Here is a 22172-nt window from a genome sequence, read left to right as displayed (position 1 = left end):
GACCTGGAACACTTCAGGAGTGGTGTTGCAGGGGAAAGGAATGGCCAGTGCAAAGGCCCTGTGGCAGGAAGGGCTAGGGGTGATGGAAGAACAATCATCATAGAAGGTAGTGTGGTTGGAATTTTGTGAGCTAGGTGGTAAATGATAGGAGAGGTAGTAGGAATGCCTTTGGTTGTCAAGGTGAGAGGTGATAGTGGTTTGGATGAGGATGTGAGAAGTAGCTGGACTTAAGATGTTTTTTGATAGTGGAGCTGATAGAACTTGATGTCCTTGGGATGAAAAAAAGAGGTGAACAAGATTAACACTGCTCAACAGAGAATGGTAGCCCCATTTTCTGAGATGGTGAGAGGCTGGGAGAGGAGGAGGTTTGGCACTCGAATATTTGTTGAATAATCCAATAACTCAATCAATGATGTTCCAAACGTATGGTGGTGAGGATGAGAAGTTGTTTATTTCTTCGCTGTTAAGAGATGTAAGAGTACATAATTGTCTGGAATCACTCTAGATTGTGATAGAGTTTTTGGAGTTTCAGGTATTGGGGGTATAGAAATCTTTGAAGAAATACAGAGTATTTAGAAATGCCATGACAGAAAAAAATTAAACTAGTAGTCTCAAAGAATTAGCCCTGGACTGTAGTCAGAATATTTTCAGTGCTTGAGGTGAGGGATGGGAAAAAAAAAGAAACAGGCCTCTAACTACTTTTACTATGCATGCATGCTGAGTCGCTTCAGTTGTGTCCGACTCTTTGCAAACCCATGGTGTTGCCTGCCAGGCCCCTCTGTCCATGGGATTCTCCTGGCAAGAATACTGGAGTGGGCTGCTGTTTCCTCTCCAAGGTGCTTTGACCATGTTCTTCCACTAATCTAGCATTTTAGAGGTTCAAGGAGGAATTCGAAAACACATTTTTTTCTTGAGAGTATAGGAATAAGCATTTGGACACTGCCCTTTCAGTTGGAATAGGGAACTAGAGAGTCTCTCCATCCAAATTTTATAGGCTCTCGTCCAGCTGTAGATTTGGCAGATATTGCCTAATCAGAAAGGCATGACACTTCCTAACTGGCTAAATTCCATCTCATACTTGAACCTTGCTGTTTCCACTGTAGCCACATAAGTAATTCATGCTTATAGCAGATGGCAAAGGTGTAACTTTCAGGAAAGTATTTTTCAATCTTCTTTGCTCTATGGCATTCAAGCAACTACCAAGCCCAAGTTAATATTTCTCACAATATTATACATATGCAGATTGTAAGTCTTTATTTTGAAAACTTCATAGGACAATTGCAAAACAGAATACAATAAATAGTCATACACTCTTCCTCTAGAGTCTCCAATTTTTAACATTCCACCATATTTGCTTTGTCAACAGCTTTTTATATCTATCGGTACATACAAGTGCACATATATGTGTATTATTATTACTATTATTTGTGTTGTTGAATCTTTTAATAGTAAGCTGCAGATATCTTAACCCTTTGCCCTTTCCTAATATATCTCCTATGAACAAGGACATTCTCATACATAATCACAGGATGATGACCAAATGTGGTCAGTCTAACTTTGACACCATAATACTATCTAATGGTCACTCTGTATTCAAATTGCACCAGCTGGCCCAATAATAGTCTTTCTAGGGTTTTCTCTTTCTGATCCACTGCATTGTGCTTAGTTGTCATCTTATGACATATTTGATACTCTCCTTCTCTTCCTATCTCTGTATTTGGAGCTTTTATGAGTCTTTCTTTCCTCTGTTTAGGTCATTAAGCACCAATTGTTTAGCACTTGTTAAATGGTTAGCATTACATTAGGCCAAAGGAGGACCAAAAGAAGATGAGATGAAATTTCATATTGTATCATCTCTTGGAAAGACAATATTTCCATTCATAAAATGATTAGAGTATAGCTTCTAAACTTTATATAGTAAAGTGTGAAGTAGATTGTACCTAACTGCTCAAGAAATTTAGAGGAGAAAGAAAGAAAGCAAAAGAAGGAAAGAAAGAAAGTTTAAATATCCCTATAAAGTTTACTGAACTGTCTCCACTACAGTTTTTTCCTGTGGGTAGGATCTGAGATAGCCCTCAACTCTGTGTTAGGTTTCGCATTTCCCTTCTGTATACCTAGCAGAGGTGCAAACTGGTCACCAAAAGTTTTTAAAACTCTCTTAGGAATTCTACATCAGTCCTTACGTTGAGAATCATTGCATAGAATCGGAAAACATCACAGTGAGCAAAACCTCCTGTATATTCTTGTACCTTTTTCTGATGTTGGCTAGACTTATTTCTGTTTGCAGGTTTGAGATGTCTATATAAATCCCAAACACTTTATTCTAAGTGATGATTTTCTGCTGGTGGAATCCTCCGCAGAGGATTTAGTTTACTGTTCAGTAAATCTGTAACATTTCCATTCATTAGACCAAAGCATCTCAACCTCAGCACTATTGATGTTTGGGGTAGTGACTATTTGGGGGCACCAGTGGCATTATTATGGAGCTTTCCTGTGTATTAGAGGTGTTGAGAAGCCTTTCTTGCCTCTACCTACCAGAGGTTAGTAGTGCATTTCATGTTGTAACAACCAAAAATTGTGTCCAAACGTTGCCAGATGTTCTTTGTGGGGGGATAAAATTAGCCCATTGAGAACAAGCACATTAGATGGAGCACTGCAGGAATAGTGGCCATTGCTGACTAATTTGCTTTTATGTGGCAAGCACCACACCTGGCACAAAGTAAGTACAGGATAAAGAGCAAGCTAATGAATCAAAGCACCAGATTCCCACTAGTTTGCTTAATTATTCCTGCTCTGTTTGTACTGAATTGTCTCCACAACAGTTTTCTTTCCAAGAACGGTGTGAGAAAGGGTTGAGTCGAATCCTAGTCATCTTTCTCTTTTCACTTTACTAATTTTTTATTGGCGTAGAGTCGCTTTACAATGTTGTGTTAGTTTCTGCTGTAGGGCAAAGTGAATCAGCCATATGTATGTGCACTGTTTTGCTTTCCTTCCCATTTAGGTCACCGCGGAGAACTGAGTAGGGTTCCCTGAGCTATCCAGTAAGTTCTCACCAGTTATCTATTTCACACATAGTAGTACATGTCAATCCCAATCTCCTAATTCAGTCACCCACCCCTTCACCCCCTTGGTTTCCATACATTTATTTCTACATCTGTGTCTCAGTTTCTGCTTTGCAAATAAATTCATCTGTACCACTTTTCTAGATTCCATATATAAATGATATCATACAATCTTTGTTTTTCTCTTTCTGAATTACTTTACCCTGTATGATGGTACATTTTGATTAAAGCTCAAGGCCTTAGCTGACCAGTAAGGCCCAGGCAGATACATCCAGCATGGAATGCGATTAGTTTCAGAAAATGTATTCCTTTCACTTACTTAAGGAAAAAAGATCATTGACAGTGTAAGTCTGGCTGGGAAGGAGGGGGAATGAAGGCAGCTGATACATCCTACTGATGATTGGAAAGTCTATGAAGTAGCATAGGAGCTGCTTTGAGTGCCCATGGGGCAGTGATCGACTTGATCTATGAGGAAAATTGAAGGGTAATCATGATGAACTATCAGAGACTTATCTTAGCTGCAATAAATGCATGTTCTGAAAAACAAATCTTTTCACTTGTTTATCTTTGTCAGACAAGAAAGGCATGAAAAATTGTCTTCATGTAGAATTTAAAATACTGTCAATCTGTTTAGGGATGTTGGTAGAAGGGAGAAGTTGGGTGGAAGGATTACAGAGAAATTCTTTGTACTTTCTATTTAATCTGATTGTGAAAATAAAACTGCTCTAAAAAAGTAAAAAATTAACCTTTGCTAAGATGTTAATGCTAAGTTTAGTGGAATCTAACCACATTTTTCAAATTTTCCGAGTCTATGTGTCCCTCTCATACCTAATGACCTCAAAAGTCTATTTCAGCGACAACAGCTGCTTCAAGGACCATTAATGAGGCAAATTCCTGGCAGGGGGAGAATGTGAAGTTAAGGTCATTCTAAGATGAGGATTTTCGGAGAATTTTGACTGCCTGGTCTTCTTACCACCCACAAATTCTTGATTTTGAAAGTAACTATTTTCTATCTTAATGTTTAACTGAACTGCAGTTAAAAATTCTGGAAATCACAATACAGGGGACTTGGGAAGGTGAAACAGGACTGTGGGTAATTTAGATTTTGCAAGGTTTAGCTTTTAAAATCTAACCTAACAATATCCATGTAAGCAAATTGCTCAGTGCATAAAAAATTGCAACCTACAGATTCTTTTAGGAGGCAAATTAAGGACATTTTCTATAGGATTTCCACTCCCTGCCTCTTGCAAGACATGCCTTGGTTGCTGTGCATGTGTGCCCTCAGTCACTCGGTTGTGTCCGACTCTTTGTGACCCTAGAAGTTTTCCAGGCAAGAATGCTGGAGTGGGTTGCCACTTCCGCCTCCATGGGATCTTCCCTACCCAGAGATCAAAACCGTGTCTCCTGTGTCTCTGCATTGCAGGAAGATTCTTTACCCGATGAGCCATAGGGACTCCTTATCAAATCTAAGACTGCCATCTCCCTCAGCACTCTGAAAATAATCTTTTCATTTCTCTCTTTTCTCTGTATCCACCCTCCTATTCATTCTTCATATGGCAGTCAGAGTATTTTTTTTTTTTTTAATTTTGTGTTGGCCGGTGCTTACCAGTTAACCCATCTTATACCTCTTCTTGCCCACTGAGGCCTCAGCCACACCTGGTCTTCCTTCTTAAACCACCTGTTATTTCCTCCATTGGTTGCTCTCCCCACAGCTATTCACATTTATGGTTCAATCTCAGTCTTCTGAACACAAGTCACCTCTTTAGACAGGCCTTCCCTAACAGGTCCACTGGAAACTGGTCTCTCCTACGTACTATCACATCTGCATCTTTATTTTCTTCAGAGCACCTACCACAATCTGTGTTTACTTGTTTTTAGTTTTGTTTATTTATTGTCTACTCCCCACCTCTAGAAAATAAATTCCAGAATATAAGGGCTTTATTTATTTATTTTAAAATATTTATTGATTGCTTGCTTGACTGATTTGGCTGTGCTGGTCTTAGGACATTTTCTATAGGATTTACACTCCCTAACTCTTGCAAGACATGTCTTGGTTGTGCTGGGATATACTTCTCTGACCAGGGACTGAACCTGGGCCCTTGGTATTGTAAGCACAGACTCCTAGCCAGTGGACCACCAGGGAAGTCCCCAGGGCTTTATTTATTTAATTTACTGTTATATCTCCAGTGCTTTGAAGTGAAGGCCATTTTCAGATACTCTATTGTCTTGAATAGAGAGTGAAACATAACAGGCTGTCAAGCAATAATTGTGAGTCAATGAATATATTCCCCCATTGCCTAGCAATGGTCATACAAGAGAGCATCAATAAATAATTTTTGATCAATGGCCATATGAGGACCTATGATAGGAAACAATATCTTTTCAGACTTACAATATGTTTTAAGTTATAACTCTAGAATATTTTATTCCTCAGAATTACCAATAACTATAGTGTTATGAACTTATGGTGTAAAATATTTAGTATCATAAATAATATATATACATACACTTGTACATACTTGTATTGCACACTTTCTAAAGGATGTCCTGTGCATAAAAAGGCACTTTTACATATTTAAAAATATTAAAAATGTAAAAATCAAACCCCTTCACGGACCACAGCCTTGTCACGGTGAAGGGGCTTATGCAACTCAATGAATTTATGAGCCATGCTCTGCAGGGCACCCAAGGTGGATGGGTCATGGTGGAGAGTTCTGACAAAACATGATCCACTGGAGGAGGGGACGGTAAACCACTCCAGTATTCTTGCTGCAAGAAGTCCATAAATAGTATGAACAGGCAAAAAGATATGACACCAGAAGATGATGCTCTCAGGTCGGAAGGTGCCCAGTATGCTACTGGAAAAGAGCATATTACGAATAGCAGTTAGCTCCAGAGAGAATGAGGGAGCTGGGCCAAAGCAGAAACAACACTCAGTTGTGGATGCATCTGGTGGTGAAAGTCTGATGCTATAAAGAACAATATCGCATATGAACCTGGAATGCTGGGTACAAGAATCAAGGTAAACTGGATATAGACAAGCAGAGATGGCAAGAGTGTAACATTGACATTTTAGGAATCAGTGACCTAAAATGGACGGGAATGGGCAAATTTAATTCAGATGACCATTATATCTACTACTGTGAGCAAGAATCCCTTAATAAAAATGGAATAGCCCTCATCATCAACAAAAGAGTCCTGCAATGCAGTACTTGGGTGAAATCTCAAAAACAATGGGATATGATCCCTAATAACTGACTGGTTCCAAACTGGAAAAGGAATATAGCAAGGCTGTATATTGTCGTCCTGTTTCTGAAGCCTCCACGGATAAAGGACAAGGCAGAGCAAGGGTTCCAGGGAAGGGACAGGAAAGGTCTTACCTTGGCTGTAATATGACATCTGTGACTTCTGAGAATGGTACAGTGGTGTGTGCTGAAGTTTGCCTATGTCATCCCTCAAGCACTAATCATTCAATTATTAGGAATTTTGTATGGTTGTTAAATCCAGCCATCATTAAAAACTAAATTATGGATGTCCCTGGTGTTTCAGTGGTTAAGAATCCATCTGCCAATGCAGGAGACGGGTTTGATCCTTGGTCCGGGAGGATTCCACATGCCGTGATGCAATTAAGCCCATGCACCACAGCTATTGAGCCTGCACTCTAGAGACTATGAGCCACAACTACTGAAGCCACTACAATGAGAAGCCTCTGCACAATTAGAGAGTAATCCCTGCTTACTGCAACTAGAGAAAGCCTGTGTTCAGCATCGAAGACTCAGCACAGCCAAAAATAAATAAAATAAAAGACCTTAAAAAATATATAGAATGTGCTTAGTTGTTCAGTCATGTCCAACTCTTTGTGATCCCATGGACTGTAGCCTGTCAGGCTCCTCTGTCCAAGGGATTTTCCAGTCAAGAATTTTGAAGTGTACTGCATTTCCTACTCCATTTTTATATATATATACTTAAGGTTAAATAATTTTTTTAAAACAGGGATAATATGCAATAGCTCCTAGTTACTTGATTACATTTTTTTCTATTATGTCTGGGGCTTCCCCAGTGGCTTAGTGATAAAGAGTCTGCAATGCCGAAGATGCAGTTTCAATCCCTAGGTCAGGAAGATCCCTTGGAGGACGACTTGGCAACCCACTCCAGTATTCTCGCCTGGACAATGCCATGAACAGAGGAGCCTGGCAGGCTACAGTTCATGTGGTTGCAGAGAGCTGGACATGACTGAGCAACTGAGCACACACTTCATCTCTGTTCTTGTCTTGAGTTTATTTATATCTATTGTATCTGCATGATGGAAACACTTTATAAAGGTGTCCTACCATGCATCTTTTCCACATAAGTTGGCTGTGGCAGGCGACATGAGCCAAGCAATCACACCATGGAAGGCAGAAATGCTACAAATTTGGACTCTTCCTGGAGATCAGGTGGTAAATCTTTACTGGAACACCACTGGCATGGTATATTCCAAATGCAGATCTTGACCTCATGGAATGCTTCTGCTGGGAAGTATTTTCCTGTAGTTCCCTTGGCACAGTCCTCTTTCATTTACTTGACCACTTATAATTCCCTCCACCCCCCAAGTAGTTCTCTGTTAGAGACCTCATCTCTCTAGGCAGTCCTAGTTGGTAGAGTCACTCTTAAGAAGCCCAGTATGCGATGAAAACTCATTTCCTTTTGTTGATAATATTAAAAATATATAAGGTAAATAAGTGCTAGGGATGTAATGTAAAAACATGATAAATATAATTAACACTGCTGAATGTTATATATGAAAGTTGTTGAGAGCAAATCCTTAGTCCTCATCGCAAGGCAGAAACTGTTTTCTGTTTCTTTAATATTCTATCTATGTGAGACAATGGATGTTCATGAAACTTATTGTGGTAATAATTTTATGATGTATGTAAGTCAAATCATTATGTTTAAACTTATACAGTGCCATATGTCAATTTTACGCCAATAAAACTGAAAGAAAAAGAAAGAAACCCAGTATGCCTCCTTCCTATGTGGTCCACTTTTGGCCCAGGAAAAGTTCATCTTAAGTTTTGTGCCTGAAAATATAGGCCATTCCCATCAGAATCCTCTTTCCTTGTCCTGCAGACTGAGCAGCCAGGCTCCTATATGCCCTAGTTACATCCTCTTACCCCTGGACTTGGGTACTACACTTTGTGTTCCTTAAATTAAGAGAACGTGTGCCAAGACTGTGGAATACTCTCTTGAAGTGCCTGCCTCCTCCCTCACTTGTCTTGAAATGGGAAGAAACACATCTTCCAAATCTATCCAGGGATGCTGATGGGAATATTCAGATCATGTGGCAACCCACTTGAAACAAATGCGTATTTTTCCATCTTTAGATCCTTCTCATGGATTCATAGTCTACATATACAGAGTGGATACAAGTGGTGTGCTGGCAGTAAAACTGGGTTAGGACACCTCCTTTGCAGTCTAATACCTTACCTTAGAACATGACTGTCTTTGCTACTTATTTTTATTCTGTGCTTTGGGGCCTCTTCTCAAAGCAGGAGACAACACAAAGAGTCACATCTAAAAACTTATTACATATATCACACCTCAGTTTGCTTTTTATAAATTTTCTCATTTGGACATTGAAGCAACCTGGGCTATTCCGGGGCCACATGGGCAGTGGAAGTGTTCCAGTTACTGTAAGCACAGGCTGTGTTGTTTGTTTATGGCCTGGCAGCAGATAGGAGTGCAGGTGTTGGTAAAATGATAAGAAAGGAAAGACCCCAGGTCGTACTGGGGAAGTGGTATCAGGTATTAAGTTGTTGATATCGAGTTTCATGATCAGAGCATAAGACCAAGATGGGAGAAGAAGAGAGAAGCTGGGGAGGTCAGGATCATGTTGGGAAGTGGATGCGGCTGTCGACGAGCTCCTCATTACCATGCTCTAACCTGCTGGTGAGGCTTCCCTGGAGGCTCAGATGGTAAAGAATCTGCCTGCACTGCAGGAGACTCAGGTCCAAACCCTGAGTTGGGAAGATCCCCTGCAGAAGGGAATGGCTACCCACTCCAGTATTCTTGGAATTCCATGGACTGAGGAGCCTGGTGGGCTACAGTCCATGGGGTCACAAAGAGTCAGGCATGACTGAGTGACTAACAAACACAATAACGACCTGCTGCCATGGGCCACTCAGCCGGCAGGATGCTGATCAGCTGGCTGGAAGCACAGGGTGAGCATGCACAGTGCCCCATTAGATTCCTCAGCACCAATCAGATGGGGCCCTTATTTCCTTACCTAATTCCTTACCAAGTATGCCTTCAACAGTAAGATAGAAAATGAAGTCATGTGAGACCATGGTCTCTCAAGTGAGACCATTTTCAAAAAGAGCATCAGCATCAATCTGGTGTCTGCCATGGTGCAGAGTGCTAAGAGGATACTAGCCATATATGTTTAGATTCAGTATTTTCTAGCTTAGCAAACAAATACCTGCCTTAATTTGATAATCAGTTTTGTCTATAACATGGTTTCCTTGAGCGTGATGTCTTATGTAGTGCTCTCTTATGTAAAAGCTCTTAGTTTTTCAAAGTCCAAACTCCCTGAATTAGTTTCTGCAGCTAGTAGAACCTTACCATGATATCTGCAACACTGATGGAATTTTAATTCCTATTGCTTCTCTACATACATGCTGTGTTCTGCCAAGTGTTTTAGTTTTTATTTGGCTGTGCCAGGTCTTAATTGTGGCATGTGAGGTCCTTAGTTGCAACATGTGAACTTACAGTTGTGGCATGTGTGATCTAGTTCCCTTCAGTTCAGTTCCGTTCAGTTCAGTCGCTCAGTCGTGTCCGACTCTGCAACCCCATGAATCGCAGCATGCCAGGCCTCCCTGTCCATCACCAACTCCCAGAGTTTACTCAAACTCATGTCCATTGAGTTGGTGATGCCATCCAGCCATCTCATCCTCTGTCGTCCCCTTCTCCTCCTGCCCCCAATCCCTCCCAGCATCAGGGTCTTTTCCAATGAGTCAACTCTTCGCACGAGGTGGCCAAACTACTGGAGTTTCAGCTTCAGCATCAGTCCTTCCAATGAACACCCAGGACTGATCTCCTCCAGGATGGACTGGTTGGATCTCCTTGCAGTCCAAGGGACTCTTGAGTCTTCTCCAACACCACAGTTCAAAAGCATCAATTCTTCAGTGCTCAGCTTTCTTCACAGTCCAACTCTCACGTCCATACATGACTACTGAAAAAACCATAGCCTTGACTAGACAGACCTTTGTTGACAAAGTAATGTCTCTGCTTTTTAGTATGCTATCTAGGTTGGTCATAACTTTCCTTCCAAGGAGTAAGCATCTTTTAATTTCATGGCTGCAGTCACCATTTGCAGTAATTTTGGAGCCCCCCCAAAATAAAGTCTGACACTGTTTCCACTGTTTCCCCATCTAACTGCCATGAAGTGATGGGACCAGATGCCATGATCTTAGTTTTCTGAATGTTGAGCTTTAAGCCAACTTTTTCACTCTCCTCTTTCACTTTCATCAAGAGGCTTTTTAGTTCCTCTTCACTTTCTGCCACAAGGGTGGTGTCATCTGTCCCTTACCAGGGATCAAACTGGGACCCCCTGCATTGTGAGTGCAGTCTTGGCCACTGGCCCACCAGGCAACTTCCCAGCCAAGTGTTTTATAAGTTGCCTCTGGACACATCTTTTTCTCTTGCTCATGTTGAGGACCAGAATGTGTCATTTTGACACAAGGAATATTTTAAGGGCTTCCCTGGTGGCTCAGACGGTAAAGCATCTGCCTGTAATGCGGGAGACCTGGGTTTGATCCCTGGGTCAAGAAGATCCCCTGGAGAAGGAAATGGCAACCGACTCCAGTACTCTTGCCTGGAAAATTCCATGGAGGGAGGAGCCTGGTAAACAACAGTCCATGGGGTTGCAAAGAATCAGACACGACTGAGCAGCTTCACTGGCTCACTGCATTGTGAATGCAGTCTTAGCCACTGGCCCACCAGGCAAGTTCCCTGCCAAGTATTTTATAAGTTGCCTTTGGACATGTCTTTTTCTCTTGCTCATGTTGAGGATGAGAATATGTCACTTTGGCATAAGGAATATTTTAAGTTGGAGGCAAATGAGAATCAATAGATGCGGACTAAGTTCCTGACTAAAAGCAGAAACTTCTGAAAAGGACTGCCACACATACATTCCCTATCCTTGGTAAGCTTTTTAAAAAAATTAATTTTTTCGCTGTGGTGGGTCTTTGATGCTGCTCGAGAGGGCTTTCTCTAGTTGCAGCGAGTGGGGGCTACTTTCTAGTTGTGGTACATGGGCTTCTCATTGTGGTGGTTTCTCTTGTTGTGGAGCACAGGCTCCAGGCGTGCAGGCTTCAGTAGTTGTGGCTCATGGGCTCTAGAGTGCAAGCTCAGCAGTCGTGGCACATAGACTTAGTTGCTCCACAGCACGTGGGATCTTCCCAGACCAGGGATTGAATGGGGGAAGCCCTCCTTGGGAAGTTTTGCAGCCATGAAGATGACAGAAAGTCAAGATGGAGCTGTACAAACCAACCTTATTCTGTTAGCAGCCCCACATATTAATATTTACCTTCCCATGGTTTGCCACTCTTGAAAATCTGAAACTCTTTTCCTTTGTCACATCTGTACGAATTATTCTTGTTTTGTTAAAGATGCTACATTAGCCTACCTTCTAACCACCAATTTGAGTTACTCTTCATTAAGATTCCTCCCCAATGATTTGCCCTGTATGTGTTAATAAACTGCTGTTTTTCCCTTGTTCACATGGCTTTTGTCAGTCTAATTTTATAGGACCCCAGCTGGAAAACCAGGAGGGTAAAAGGAAAAAAGAACTTTCCTCCCCTACACTCATATTCTTTTATTAGAAAAAAAAATCATTCCTCTATCCCATCCCCATCAAAATTCTACCCATTATTAAAATGAAGTTCAGATCCACCTGTTTTCTAAAGCTTTCTTTATATTTACCTGAAGAGATCATGCCTGCAGAACTCTGGTCCATACCCTCAAGGGCATGGCAATGAGTGGCCATTAATCAAGCATTGTCTTAAGATGCCTATTTTAGGGTGTTTAGAATGTTTATTCAGTTCTCTGTTGATATTTTGCTCCTCCAACTGCCTGTAGACCCTTTAAAATGTAGGACTTGATTGTACACAAATAAACCCTTAGGACCTTAGATCTAAATCTCAGAACCTCCCAAGGTTCTGACATACCCTGTAAAATGCAGTGATTCACATTCAAAAGCAGTCTCTTATGTACAGTAATGAAAACAAAATTGTGAATGCCAATCCATTAGACCATGTGTTAGATACAAATCAAATCAATTATTTACTGAGCTTCTGTGCCCAGCATTCTAGTAGAGAATATGATAAAATATAAGCGACAAAAGTAGACTGTTGGTCAGCACTTGATCAATAACTGCCAGCTTCCAAAGTTTTGTCTTGTTTCCAACTTAGAACCAGAGAAAGGCAAATATGCATCCCTCCAACCACAAAGGATGCCTTGTTTCTGGTTAGCTTTCCTTGTTTCCCCATGCCAACCATCAGGGTATACCTGAAGCGTTTTCCTGTTTCTACTGGAAAGCTTTTACACTTCCCTGTCTTTGAATCTCTGCCAAATGCAAGGGATGAGGGCTGACTGCCTTGCTATAGCAAGCTCTGAATAAATGTCTTCTGCTTGTTCTCATTTGAGTGTTCTTTATTTCCACACTTGGAATTCACAGAACTATTATAAGTGGTTTCAACTATTAACTGGAAGCTCCAAAGAATCATGACATAGCCATTTGTAATTTTACTAAGGTTTGAATTTAAAATGTAATCTTTGATACTGGTATACAGGAGTAAACTACTGACTGCCCCGTACACTCACACATGATCTTACCTTCATATTCATGTTGTGACACATGTAATTACTAAGGAAATTATATTCTCTATATTTCAGGTAACTTTTTTTAATATATCAGACTTAATAACATGAAGCTTAAGGATCTACTACTGAGAGATTTCAAAAGGACTTAAAGAGTGATCAACTTTGAAGAGTAAAAAGGAAATTAATAAAAATGAAAAACCAATCTTTTAAGATTGTGAGACTACAAAAATAGTGGTACCAACAGAAATGAAGATATGAGGAAGAAAATAGACTTCAAAATGTCAAGAGACAGCGAGATGTTCCAGTTCATTCAAGACATTGACCACACTTCTGTGTTAGGCCCTAGTCTAGATGCTGAGGGTATAGTGGAGGATAATAAAGGCAAAAATTCTTGTTCTTGTGGAATTTATATTTGAAAATATAGACAGTTGGGATTCTGTAGGGAGGGAAATGTAAAGTTCTTGCTTCTAAGAATTAATCACAGAGAAATAAGAGTTAAAGTTATACCAGAAATCAGCTTTCTAAGACTTCAAAGTTACTAAGGGCTCAGCCTTGGACAAGATATGTGGGGACATGAGAAAGAAATGCCTGAGTTCAGGATGCCACAGCACAGAAATCACACCAGGGTCTGTTGACTCAGCAGTCCAGTGGAAATTTCCTCAGCGTGTGCTGGGAAAACATGTTAATGGAAGATTAACCTAGGACTAGAGGCACTGTCCTTTAGCAGATGCTCCGGAAATAAGTGGTAATAATGGTAATTTATATACATTTACAAAGTACTTACATTTGCATTATTTATTTAAGAAATAGGTAACAGTATCAGCATTATTTCTAATGAAGAATTGAGGTAGAGAGAATAATAGTCCTTAAGATCACAGAATAAAGTATGGTCAGATTAAGAAGTACAACCTAATTTTCCTGATTCTTAGATCCTGGAAGGTATTCATAAAGCTACTATCTTTCTTCAGTCTACTATGGGCCTGCCACTCTAAAGAAACAAGAATAAAGCATCTACTGGAATAATTTGATCAATGTCTGCAAACAAATTTCCACTAAGTAATTTAAATGGTTAAGATTTTTCTATTCTGCATGATACCTTCCTGAATATTCATTAGAGGAGCTTAATGCTGATAGTTTATTAGAAATTGACTGGGTCAACACAAAAAATGTTCAATGGTATTGCTTTACTAGTTAATTGAACAAATTCAATATATTCAATCTCAATAAAACAGGAGAAATTCAGAAGGTAAGAAATGCACTACATTGTGATTACAGAAGAAAAAAACTTAATTTCTTCACACCACCTCATAAAGATGTTACAAACGTGCTGGTGGTAGAAAATTCCAGTGAAGAAAGTTTTAGTCTCATTTTCGTTTTATAAATACACATCAGGACGCTGGTCAAGGCTTTTTCTTATGGGATATTCAAAAGCTAATTTTAAAAATCTGTACAATTAATAATTATTAACATTTGTGTTCTACCTGCATGAATTATCTAAACCCTTCACATTTGTATGCTCAAGTAATCCTAGCATATATACAAATTAATAGACGAGGCAGGTACTATTATTATGCCCACTTTTCAGTAATCTGAGGGCCAGGGAGGTGAAAAGTTTGCCCTTACTGACTGAACTTCTAATTCCCGAAGCTGGGATCTATTTTACATACAAGAGTTTCCAGAAAGCAAAAGTTCTCCCAGGCCATTCTGCTCTCCAGAAAACAAAAGTTCTCTCAAGCCATTCTGCTCTTCCGTCCTCTTCTCGAGAAAGAACTCTTGAGAGTTTCCTGACCGAATTTTGTAACAAATGCCGTAGTTAGCTCTTGTCTTGGTGCGGGGCCATCTGGAGGCTCAGTCACCCCCCTCGTCCTTCGCTCCACTTCAACCACCCACGCCTTCTTCCCTCTTCTCATTCCACCGCGCCCTGCTTCCCTTCTTCCCAGCTCCTCTCTGCCGTCCCAGCGGCGTCTTCTCGCTCCGTGCTCAGCGCCTGTCAACAGACAAACCTTTGAGGTACACCCTCACGTGGCCTACTGTCGCGCAATCGTGACGAAACCCGTGCGCCACCGCCCTTGGGCCGGGGAGAGGGGCGGGGCCGCAAGCCGGGCTGGCAGGCTGGCCGGCCGGGGGCGGGGCCGGGGCCAGGGTCCAGCTCCGGGCCTCCGCGGCCATCGCTGCCTGCTCGGTTCCTTACCTTCGCCCGCCCCCAGCCCTCCCGAACCGAGTGGAGCCGGTTGGCGTCGGCAGCGTCGCCCCGAGGGGCACCGCGGCTTCAGGGGCTGGGCCTCCGCGCAGCGCAATGACAGGCGGCACGGAAGCTCTGTGAGTCCGAGGCCGCGGCCGTGGCCCTGGGCGGCGGCGGGTCCGGGCCGGGTCCGCTCATGGTGCCGCCACGACACCATCCCGGGGCAGGAAGGCCAGGTAAGTAGGCACAGGAGGGCCGCGAAATCACTTGGAACCGAAGCCGGGGACCGAGGGCCCCGAACGGCCCCACTCTTCAGCCTCTGGTAGCAGCCGAGGTGCTCTGACCGAAACGGCCAGTGTCTGGGGACCTATTGAGGGGGAGGCTGACAGGGGCGCGCGAGCCCAGTGTAGACTCTGGTAGTTGAGGAAGCTGCCCGGCGCCGCCGCCTCAGGGCTTTAATCTCCTTCTCCCGGGAGACGTCACTGCCTTAACTTTTTTTTTTTTTTCCCTCCTCGGAAAAAGGAAGATTCCCTTGAACAGCTGTTTCCCCACCCACCTCGTGAATGACTATTTCAGATCGAAATAGTAGACACAGTGACAGGGGTGGGTGGGGGAAGCGTGGAGGATCCTTCTCTTGACCATGTGAGGTGCTTGGAAACGTGCCCTCAATACTCAAAACAAATCACTTCCTCTCAAATCTGCCAAGTCCACTCAAGATCAGGGACGGAGACGACACTTAGAAACAGGCGCGTGTCTAGACACTGTCCCAGGGTTGGGTACCTCTGGAGAGAGTAGCAAGAGCGGCGAATCCAGTTCTGTCTTTATGAAACTATTATGAAGCTGTTCTTCGCTAGTTAAGTATTCTTAAATATGCTGTTTGTTGAATTTTGCTTTTTTTTCTTTGTACCGTGTTCTTTGAGTATAATTTGAAATGTGTAGTAGATAATAAAAGTGTAGAGAAAAATGTCAGTTATATTTCACATACTTTGATATTCTTTCATTTGCTTTCATTTTAAAGGTGAAGAGTGAAAAAGAGCTTATGAGTCTTATTTTGAGTGGTCGATGTTTTCACAAGCATTATTCTGTGGTGATTTTTAGGTGCGCTGAGTTCTTCACCTCCGTTTAGACTCAGATCTGCTAAGTTTTCAGGCATTGTTCTTCAAGATCTCAGAAAGGCCTTTAAAATAAGGTAAATTCAACACTTAAAAAAAAAAAAACTGTATGAGTTTGAACATTAGCTTAACAAATATCATACTTCTGTTGTACTTATATTCTCATTTTTACATGGTTATTTTTTAATGTGATCTGTATTTTTCTAAAAACAGACTGCAAATGGTGTGTGTGTTTATCATGAACCGAATGAATTCCCAGAGCAGTGGTTTCACTCAGCGGAAGCGAATGGCTCTTGGGATTGTTATTCTCCTACTTGTTGATGTGATATGGGTTGCATCCTCAGAACTTACTTCGGTATGTAAGCTTTATCTAGGAATGATGCTGTGTTACTGAAATATCATTATATCTCTAGCCATTACTGTCTCTCATGCCCACTTAAGTGATATTTTGAATATTGTTTAATTTTCTTTTATAACGAACTAGCACGCATTGGAGAAGGAAATGGCAACCCACTCCAGTATTCTTGCCTGGAGAAACCCAGGGATGGAGGAGCTTGATGGGCTGCCTGCCTTCTATGGGGTCGCACAGAATCGGACTCGACTGAGGCGACTTAGCAGCAGCAGCAGCAGTATCAATTCAAGTTGAAGCTGAACGGATACTGTTTTTATTGTTTCATACAGTTTTCTTAAATCCTTAAAAGGAGGTTATTTAGAAAATGACATACATGCCTATTTTCTTAATATTTGTGGGTTTTATGTGTTTTTTCCCCCCTAAATTTATTTCTTTTTTTATAAATACTATTTTCTAGTGGAACAACCATCCAGAAGTCACCATTTAGTAGAAAGTGAAAATATGTTTGGACAAATGAGCGAATGTGATCCGAGTTTTCATGTATGATCACTGTTGTACACATACATGGGTTCATGGACATTTATGTGTTTGCTGCTTTAAAGTTCTTGTGAAGTATATGTATAGAGTGATTGCCTGTAATTAAATTTTATTTTGTTTTTATTGATGACCTATTGGTAGTAATGTGATATTTTGAGTTCACAAGCTAGTTTTTCTTTCCACTTGTATAGGTACTTTATTTACTTTGGTTAATGATCCCTGCAGAAATTTATTTTCAGAAATTACTGTGTTTCAACTTAATGTTGCTATCTTAAGGCAAAAGGAAGAGTAGCATTTATAAAATGAACTTAAATGTCAAAGGAAGCAGTGTGATACTGCTGGTCATCCCACGTGGTAGCTAAGTAAATAGTTGACATTGACATTGTATCTGATGAATAAATTTTTAGCCTTTTTGAAATTAGACTCTGGAATACATTAGGCCATTGATTTTTCACTCTTCTACAACCTTTTTTTTCTAAGATTAGCATCCTGTAGTTTAACTACAAAGAATTCTCTTTAATGCTGATAGGGAAATAAGCTTATCTTTAAAATTTTATTTTAGTTTTAAATAGTTTAGTTTTTATTTATTGTCTTGGTTACTTCCTTTGACATCACAACATGAGGCTGGTAATGGCTATAAGTCTTACTTTGGATGATGCCAATTTGAGCACTGTAAGTTCCTCATCAGTCTTTACGTAGTTGTTGAATATCCATATGATTATTGTCCAGATAGATTATTTAACTAGACGTTATAAAATGTTGATTTTTCTAAGGGTCATTTCTTCTGCATTTATTAGTTGGAATTCTTTAAGGAGAACTTTTCTGCAACTGCTATTTTGTTATCCTGAAACATGGTTCATATAGGAAAGTTTGGATAAATCTTTATTCCTATTCATTTTAAACTAATGTTACCTAGCAACTTCCAGAAATAATCATTGAGCATTTTTTGTATATCATTATACATTTATGGATTTTTCTATGTTTGATGTGTTTTAAACATTTGTGGTTATTAATTACTATATGTAAAATTAGATAGCCAATGGAAATTTGCTGTATTTGCTATATGACACAGGGAGCTCAAATCCACTGCTCTGTGACAACTTAATGGATGGGATGGGGTGAGAGGTGGGAGGGAGGTTCAAGGGGGTGGCGACATACATACATACCTATGGCTGATTCATGTTGATATATGGCAGAAACCATTACAATATTGTACAGCAATTATCCTCCAATTAAAAATAAAGTTAAATTTAAAAAAGAAATAGAATTGTGTTTATTATCCCTTTGATGCTTAAACTGCCTTATCTTTGGCCAGTGGGAGCACCTTTAAATGGTCTCTAGTGTCCTTTCAGTAGGACCCCATCCTGTTTGCCTTCTGACACGAAATGTCCTAGACCTATCTCATACATTCCTGCCCCATACTTGGGTTTGACCCTGTCTTCAAGGGTCAGTGTTTTTTTTGGTTTCAAAATGGCACAGATTATCATCTGGATTCTTGAGGTGCTCGTTTCTTCTGGGTTATTTTTTTCTAGGGCTTTCAATGCACATAACTAGGATTTTTTTTTTGGGAAATAAAAATTATGAGTTCTTTCTGATATTTTCAATTTAAATGATGATTACAAGGATATCGTATATAGTGCAGGGAACTATATTCAATACCATGTAATAACTTATAATGGAAAAGAATTTGAAAAAGAATATATGTTTTATATATATATATACACACACATACACACAAAACTGAATCACTTTGCTATACATCTGAAACTAACACAGCATTGTAAATCAACTATACTTAAAAAATCAAACAAAAATGATGATTGCAGGGGTTTTTTTTAAAATAACTTTCTAATAACTTTAAACTTCATGCAGTTTTCTTATTAGCCCATACTTTCTCATTGGCTTTCTTTGTGCTATTTCCTCTGTTTGGGCTATTATTTAGCCTTTCAGATATGGATCAAGAATAGCTTCTTTTGGAAAACTTCTATAACCTTCAAAATGATCTTTCTTTGGTACTCCCATGGTACCCTGAGCCCCGCTGTCATGGTATTAGCATATTACACTGTGTATTTTTCATACTATATCTATCTATATATATAAAATCTGTATTTTTATATCTCCTCTCAGGAAAGCCTGTCTTATTTTGCCTTAGCCCCTAGTATAGATACTATTGCATAGTAGGTTTTCAGTGTAAACTGAAAACTTTTTATTGCAAGTTGTTTAGAAATATTATGCTTTGCATGTAAGAAAAAGACGATATTCAGAAATGAATTCAAAGTATTTTTGTAATCTCTTTTGATCTTTCCAAACAAACATTTAGAGTTAAAAATCATGTAATCATATTTTATTGGCAATGAGTAATAAGGTTTGTCTCATAGTTTGTGTAACTGTTTTCCTCCACAGTATGTTTTTACTCAGTACAACAAACCATTCTTCAGCACCTTTGCAAAAACGTCTATGTTTGTTCTGTACCTTTTGGGCTTTATAGTTTGGAAGCCATGGAGACAACAGTGTACAAGAGGATTTCGAGGAAAGCATGCTACTTTTGTAAGTTTTAAATTTCCAGTGTTTGTTGGAGAGGGGGTTTTCAATTTTTCAAAGTACTAGTTTCGTGAAAGATGTTAGATTTTAAGTTGTTCAGTTAAATGAGTGAAAATAGCATGATATAAGAAAAACCTACTTTTGTCCATACCTTAAAATTTTTTCTAATTAGCATGGGCGTCAGAATATTTTGTGAGAGATCAAAGGTACAGAATCAGTTTCTTTCCCTTATCTCATGATATCCTCTGAGTTGTTAAATACTATTTAACTAGCCCAAATCAATTAATATGGAGAAAATAATGGAAGAGAAGGGATAAGAAGAGTATCTAGAGTTTTGGTCATTTGCAGACTAGATGAATATCATCTAATTAGTTGATTATAGAAGAAAAGTAATTCAAAGTTTGTATGTTAAAGTGAAAATAACATTTCAAGGCATTTTTCAGATGTTTGGCTAATCAGATCATATTCTTTCATTAATGTGGCATAACATGCTTGTTTTTAAGTGTTGGAAAAAATGACAGTTTATATAGTGATATATCTTCCTTGTAGTGGAAACTGAATTTTTGATAATGAAGAATATAAAACTATGTCTTACATTAATTCTTTTCTTTTTTTTTTTTAGATTTTCTATCCCTCTCTTTCTTTTTAGAATTGTGGTAACATATATATAACATCAAATTTACCATTTTAATCATTTTTTTCTTTTACCCTATTTTTTATTGTACTCAAATATATATTACATAAAATTTACTGTTTTAACCATTTTAAAATGTGTAGTTCAGTGGAATTAAGTACATTTATTTTGCTGTGTAACCATTACCACTATCCATCTCCAGAACTTTTTTGTCATCCCAAGCAGAAACTGCTTGAATGCCCTCTCTTTCCTTCCCCCAACTCTTGGTAACCATTGTTTTATTTTCCATTTCCATTAATCCTTTTCTTTTATGTGTACTACTTTTTGTGAATTAAAACAATATTATTCCTTGTCTTACCTAATGAATACATGCTTGAGAAATGAACTTTTTTAATTTTTATCGGGCTTTTCAGTAATTTTTGAGGTAAAGACTAGAAGTTATACTCCTGTTTACAAAAACTTACCAAAATTATGAATGTGTATATTCCTTACTTTGTAAAAATTAAGATGTATACATTATAGAAATGCATGTTCATTGTAGTATTACATGTAGGAATATGTTACATGTGTATTAATACATGTACATTGTTGAAAATTTTAAAGATATAAAGGAACAAAACAAAGAAAATAATAAATTCTACCATTCAAGGAATAATCACTGACAGTATTTTGGCATATATACTGCCATTGTTTACATGTGTGTATTTTTATTTCACTTTTTATAAAAATGAAATTGTACTGTTGCATCTTGCCTTTTGTGCTTAATAGTATATCACAAACAACTTTTTATGAAACTTAACATTGCTGTAACATTTTTCAGTGTTAAGTATTTTTTAATTGCAGTAGTAATAAGTTCATTATTGGAGACAAATTATGTTAACAGGAAGAATAAGAATAATCTATTCGTACTCTTACCATTCTAAGACCACTATAAATATTTGATACTATCTGTAGATATCTATTTATATGTATATATTAAAAGAGATTTATAGCAGAAATAGGTTTGGTCTATATATATTGCTTTCTAACCTGACTTGATTTTTCATTTACTATATCATGAATACTTTTCCAGACTAATAAATAAGCATTTGTTATCATTGTTTCGTATTTTATTTAACTAACAATTTTTAGAGTGTTGTCACTTTCTCTTTTGTTGTAAATAAATAGGAATGCCTTTGTATTCATATGTAGTTATTTACTTAGGCTGGATTCCTAAAAGCATAATTGCTAGGTAAAACACTAGTGTCATTTTATAGCTTTTGATTCCTTTCACTAAATTAGCATCTATAGTAGTTTCACTTGATTCATGTCTGTTAGCAGTGTATAAGATTGGACTATTAGCAAAACCCTGATGATTTGCCAGTAGGATAGGTAGGCAGTGGTATCTTGTTTAATTTGTATGTTTCTGGTACTTTTTTCATGTATTTGTTGCATAGTAGAATTCTGTGAGTTGTCCCTATCTTGTCCATTTTTCTACATTGACTCTTCCTTACTGATTTGAGCTGTGACTCACATCAGTTCTACTTTGTAACATGAGTTTAATTGAATTTTATGTCTCATAATTTGTAGTTTGCAGATGCTGAAGGGTACTTTGCTGCTTGCACAACAGATACAACTATGAATAGTTCTTTGGTAAGTGTTTCTTTTCTCCTCAGGGAGAGACTGGGTGGAGTTGACCATGGCGGGAAGGACCGAAATAACTGTGATAGCACCACAGCTATGTTAAGATAGTTGTATCTCCATGTTAGGTGCTCTCCAGAAGAGTTGTAATTTGGTACTTTCTTTCCTTTGAGATACCTGGGGCCTAGAAGCAAGCAATTCAGCCACCTCTAAGGGGAGAAGGGAAGAGGGAATTAGTTAAGGAGTGAAAAGAGAAAAGGAAGTCCCTTGT

The 22172-nt window shown here is 39.1% G+C and overlaps 1 protein-coding gene across 3 annotated transcripts in view; it reads left to right on the top strand.

The window, feature by feature from the left end:
• The first annotated feature begins 15258 nt into the window (after positions 1-15258).
• SLC35F5 (solute carrier family 35 member F5) overlaps positions 15259-22172 on the top strand; it is a 37618-nt gene continuing 30704 nt past the window's right edge. For all 3 annotated transcript variants that reach the window (XR_002316157.2, XM_020905444.2, XM_020905462.2), the window contains exons 1-5: positions 15259-15341; positions 16204-16294; positions 16431-16572; positions 19510-19653; positions 21851-21913. Coding sequence is in view for 2 of the 3 variants with exons in the window: in XM_020905444.2 (XP_020761103.2) it covers positions 15302-15341; positions 16204-16294; positions 16431-16572; positions 19510-19653; positions 21851-21913 (480 nt within the window). In the remaining variant the exon portion in view is untranslated. The remainder of the gene's footprint in view (positions 15342-16203; positions 16295-16430; positions 16573-19509; positions 19654-21850; positions 21914-22172) is intronic.

This window comes from Odocoileus virginianus, chromosome 13 (assembly GCF_023699985.2).
Source record: "Odocoileus virginianus isolate 20LAN1187 ecotype Illinois chromosome 13, Ovbor_1.2, whole genome shotgun sequence".
Lineage (NCBI taxonomy): Eukaryota > Metazoa > Chordata > Mammalia > Artiodactyla > Cervidae > Odocoileus > Odocoileus virginianus.
The sequence above is the reverse complement of the archived record's forward strand: the minus strand, read 5'-3'. Positions and strand labels throughout refer to the sequence as shown.